General features: G+C 41.5%; 1 protein-coding gene across 1 annotated transcript in view; it reads right to left on the minus strand.

Annotated features, from left to right (window-relative positions):
• The window catches only part of LOC112105000 (C-type lectin domain family 5 member A-like), a 12,484-nt gene extending 8,104 nt beyond the window's left edge, over positions 1–4,380 (minus strand). Inside the window, exons 1-2 of the mRNA XM_026660246.1 lie at positions 4,245–4,380; positions 2,765–2,862 (exon numbers count right to left, since the gene is read on the minus strand). Coding sequence (XP_026516031.1) covers positions 2,765–2,843 — 79 coding nt within the window. The 5' untranslated portion in view covers positions 2,844–2,862; positions 4,245–4,380. The remainder of the gene's footprint in view (positions 1–2,764; positions 2,863–4,244) is intronic.
• Positions 4,381–5,293: the final 913 nt, after the last annotated feature.

Raw genomic sequence — 5,293 nt, forward strand, 5'->3', positions numbered from 1 at the left:
CATTCATAAGACACTGGAGCATGCCCTTAGCCTTAGGATGGCAAAGAATACAGTGGGAAAATATAGCGTTCAGGGGAGGGAGTAATGCATCTCTGACATTCTAAGAAATAGCATCAAGTGATAAATGCTCAGACCCATGCAGAGATGTAGGCAAAAAGAGAGCCAGCAGAGGTCAAGGACACAAGCAGAGACACACACAACAAGTTTAGGTGGAGTTATGAGCATGGGAAGTGATGCAGGCACATGTACAGCCAAAACAATCATGGGTTCAGGTGCAAACTCAGCACAATGAGAGGCACAAATAGTAAAATTAAGAAAAAGGGCAGGCACAGACAAAGGCACTTGTTAAGGCTGACTGCCCAGCTATCATGCTCTTCTGTTACAAGATGTGTAGCTCAGCTCCTGTCTCACATGCTATAGTTTCCACAAAGCATGAACTTCACATCACAATCATGGAAGCAACCGTGAATGGCTTTGGGGAAAGGGCAGACCTAGTCCATACTTGGGGATGCATGTAGATTTGGGGATAATTATAGTTCTCTAAACATGTCATACAACTGGATTCCCATTGGCAGTGGAACCTGTTCATCAGCAGACACACATGATGGCCATTCACTGGGCATCTCCACTGGCTTAGATGGAGATGCTTGCAAACTCCAGTCCTTTCTTTCTCTCCCACTTGCCGTAGACATACATAAGTCATTTCCTTTGGTAGCTATGGACCCCTTAGGAAATTGTCAGTTCATAGTAAAATAGGAAACTGGCTGTGGCAGTGTTGTGCAACAAAGTGAATATGTGCCTGGCAGATTAGTCACTTCTGAGCCAACCACTCCCCTTTCTTTCCATTTATGCATTAGCTGTGTCTCAGTGGAGTTGGTGGGGGTGTAATTTGTCAATTTGGCCTATAGGGAAGTAACATCATAGAGAGACTTTTTGTAGAATAAATACAAATGGGGGAAATACACATGACAAACAGATCTCCTGTATCCAAAGCCAATCCATACAGTTGCTGCTTTTTTATATTCTGATCAGTCCCTGGATACCTAAGGGAAACAGAGACCAAGAACCATGTGTGTGCAAAGCATGCTCATCCCTTTTCAAGGAAAGGGAATATATATATATATATAGAGAGAGAGAGAGATGTATAAGACACATATCAGACAATATTGGGAAGCACTTTTGTAATCCACTGGTCAGTGTGTGTTACAGAAACCCCTGTGGACTAATCCATAGAGGATGTGAGTGTTACAGCCACCAGCTACAGGAAGTTGACTTTTTAGCTCAAGCTGTAGCAGCTTGTGCTTTTAATAATGGAGATCCCTGGTTCAGTCCCAGTGTGTCATCCAAGAGAGCAGCCCTCACACTTCTACCATCACTATATGGATATATTATTGGTAAACTGTGATCTCCTCTGTATAGGTCAGGGTGTGTTTTGTCTATGAGTTGTGTAAGCAATGAAGTTGATGTTTCTCTCTTCTCTAAGGTAGGAAGTGCACCTTCCAGCAAACTTCTTCCTTTTACTATAAGACAGGACTTAGTTATTATGAAATACAAATACATACAGCAGCCAGGTTGCACCTCAGTTAATATGCCAATTTACACAAAAGCCACTGTATGGACCTCGGTGCAGCTCACATGGTCATAGACATCTCAGTGTTGCCTTGTGCTCCCCCTCCCCATCTATTTGTTGTAGCCATCTGATTGCTCTTGTCTTATACTTAGGTTGCTAACTCTTACGGGAAGCATCTTTTTTTTTTGCTATATATTTGACATACCTAGCACAATGGGCCCTGATCCCTGATGTGGCCTCTATGCCCTATGCAATACCAATATCAAAACTTTCAATTTGCCCTCTATTGTTGAATATAATTGTCACTGGAATGGTGGCTGAGCTAGGTGGGGATAAGAGGGGCAGAGTTAAGGTTGCTCAGGAGATCTTAATGGTCAGTTCCTATACTTTCAAACAATTTTTAAAGTTTAATATTATCTTGAATTTCCTGGCTCTTAAATGTTTAGGTTTTGAGAACCATGATGTCATCTTACATGTTTTCCTTAAGTTATGGATTTTTTTCTTGGCTTTCACTTCATTTTACCAAAGTGTTTTGTCTGGGAATCTCTCCAGGTAGGTATAAAAATGTAAATAATCAATACCAATTGCAAAATATGGTTACAAGCACCATATAGCAGCTGACTCTCTTTCATCTTCACACTATTGGCAAAACCCATTTGCAGGCTAAAAAGACAAATTGGCCAGATGTGTCTTGCACTGTGTTAAAAATTGAAGAATATGAGCAATGGTAGAGAGTACTAGTACTAGGACTCAGAGCCTTCCATTAAAATGCCACATCCCTCCCCAGCTAGAGTTCAACCATGGAGATAGTCAACAAGAGCATTTAAAGGTATATGGGAAGAAGAGATATCCAAGATAGCGAAGTCCCTGGCCACTTGAATTGCAGCTGGGCGGGGAAGGGAAACCAGTGTAAGGTACAGAACACAGGTATTATATGTTCACATCAGTCTGTCATTTAGACAGGTAACCAAGTTCTGCACTAGCTGAAGGATTTGAGTTGTTTTCAAGCATAATCCAATGCACAGTTGTCCACCCTGGAGATGACAAAGGTAGTAACGGTGGTATGGATAATCTTGTTGAATGCCACTCTGTGGGATTTACATGGGGCTTGCCTGAGGCAGTGAGATTTAATCACAAAGTTCCCAGAGAATGTAAATTCCACTTGAGAAATAACAAATACTGTTTGATACTCACAATATACAATGAACAGGGACATTCCTACGAGTTTAATGGCCAAGATGATCAACCCAGGAATCACCAGCTGCCAGTTCATGTTATTCTGAATTTTAGCCCTGAAAAGTTTAAAATGACACCATTCACCACTTTGTAAGTGTTCTCCATTGCCTCCTGGGATCTGCATGAAGTTTTTAGTCTGCACTCATCTTCATGATATCTGAGCACACAGGGATCTATGGCAGCTTGTCATGAAATAGAATGGCTATGATCATTTACTAGTAAAGTTTGTACTAGTAAAGTACTAGTTTGTTTTATTTTCAATTAGTCCCTTCATTCCTTCTTCCAGTTGGACTAAAGCTATCTGTGTAGCTGCTGTCTGGTTTAACAAACTACCGTCCTTGGAAGAAGATTCTAACATTCAACTGATTATTAGGTAGGAAGCACCTGCAGGTATAGCTGCATTGCAAAAGTAGTATGCAATAATAGAATGGATCACAACTGAAACCAAGTCTCCCCAAGATGGATGAATTTAGATTCTATGAAAACGATTACCTCATACAGTAATTTCAGTCACCATTATAAAACCAACATTTGCCAACAATGGTGGTCGACTTAGAATTGGAAATAACTGCAATAACTGACATCCTATGCAACAGAGGGTCCTGTGGCACCTTTAAGACTAACAGAAGTATTGGAGCATAAGCTTTCGTGGGTGAATGCGTCAGAATTGCGTCTGATGAAGTGGGTATTCACCCACGAAAACTTATGCTCCAATACTTCTGTTAGTCTTAAAGGTGCCACAGGACCCTCTGTTGCTTTTTACAGATTCAGACTAACATGGCTACCCCTCTGTTACTTGACATACTATGGTAAATTAATAGATGGCATCAGTTGACATTCGAATGGAGATCTCTAGAGCCAGGGGTTAGAGCACTAGTCAGAGACCTGAGTTCAATTCCCTTCTCTGTCACAGGCTTCCTGTGTAAACTGAGGCAAGTCACTTAGGCTCAGATCCACAACAGTATTTAGGCCCCTAACTTTCATTGACTGAATTCTCCCAGGGCAGTTTGCAAAAGCAGACAACATCTATATAAAGATAAAAGGAGATGGTATTTGATGGGGAATATTTCATTTTAAAAAACAAAACTTTTTTTTTAAAATCAGCCTGTTGTAGAAAGTGCCAGTCCCTTGCCTTACTCTGCATCATTCCAGCCGCATGAAGACAGCAGCACACACCATTCTGAGCACTCACATCTCCCGGGTCATCTATAATCTTGTATCCTACGCCCAGTTCTATATATCCCCTCCATGCTCCTCAATTAGAAACACCAATTGGAGTCTCTCACAATTAAATAGGAGACTGTGAATCTTGCTTATTCCAACCCACTGAAATCTTTGCAATCCCAAGAAACCATTATAGTCATAAAAGGCAGGAGAATTACAGGAAGCAAGCTACACAAATAAAATAGAACAGAAGTATTTCTCAGAAAGAGCTCACCACACCGAGAGGATGGTTCAAAAATCTTTTTCCATTGTATCTCTTGGTCTGGAATAGATGCTGTGGAAAGGAATTAATAGTATTTGTCCTTTGGGTCTTGGTCACTCTTTTTTATATTTCTTGGCTTCCTCGGCGATCATGCTGTGGTTCCTTTTGTGTATGTGCTTCTCTCTCTCTCAGAAGAGAATCAGTGTCCATAAAGGCTTCCTCTTTTGTATCATTTCACAGGATGGGTGCGCTTCTAAACAGCTTGCAGTTAGGAAACACATCATGCCTCCACAACAGCGAAAGAGCTGAGACAACACAATGATGGTTTCATTCCTCGAGTGGCTTAATCAAGGAGAAGAGAGCACAATACTTTATGTCTGCCCACCTAACAGAGAAATGTGGAGTTCAACATTTCTGGTCATTCCCTGTCACTCCCAGACTAAAGGGCTGCTTGAGAGGTTTAATGGGACACTTAAAATGATGCTGAAAACTTTTCCAGATCAGCAGCCACATGATTAGCATAAATAAGTGTTTACCTTATCTGTTGTTTGTCTATAGGGAAGTTCCCCAAGTTCCTCTTTTAAACTGCTCTTTGGAAGGAGGGCATGAGGGACCTCTGGAACTAATGAGAGCTGAGTGGAAGGGCACTGCCACTTTGTGTGTTGCTCTAGCAAAGGTACGTATATACCCCATCACTGTAGTACCTGAGCACCTCACAATCAGTAATGGGTTTATCCTCATAACACCCATGTGAGGTAGGGAAGTGTCTTTATCCCCATTTTACAGATGGGGAACTAAGGTGCAGCAAAGCTAATGCCCAGATCCACAAAGTTATTTAGGCTGCTAACTTCCATTGAAATCAATGAAAGTTAGGGGCCTAAATACCTTTGTGGATCTGAGCCTAAGTGACTTGCCTCAGTTTACACAGGAAGCCTGTGACAGAGAAGGGAATTGAATTCAGGTCTCTTACTAGTGCTCTAACCCCTGGCTCTTCCTTCGTCTTATATTTTAAGAAGCCACAGCTTGTAGTAATTAATCTGTTAACCCTCATGTTCTACAGG

The sequence above is a fragment of the Terrapene carolina genome, unplaced genomic scaffold (genome assembly GCF_002925995.2).
Source record: "Terrapene carolina triunguis isolate 2854851 unplaced genomic scaffold, T_m_triunguis-2.0 Scaffold740, whole genome shotgun sequence".
In the NCBI taxonomy this organism is placed as follows: Eukaryota; Metazoa; Chordata; order Testudines; family Emydidae; genus Terrapene; species Terrapene triunguis.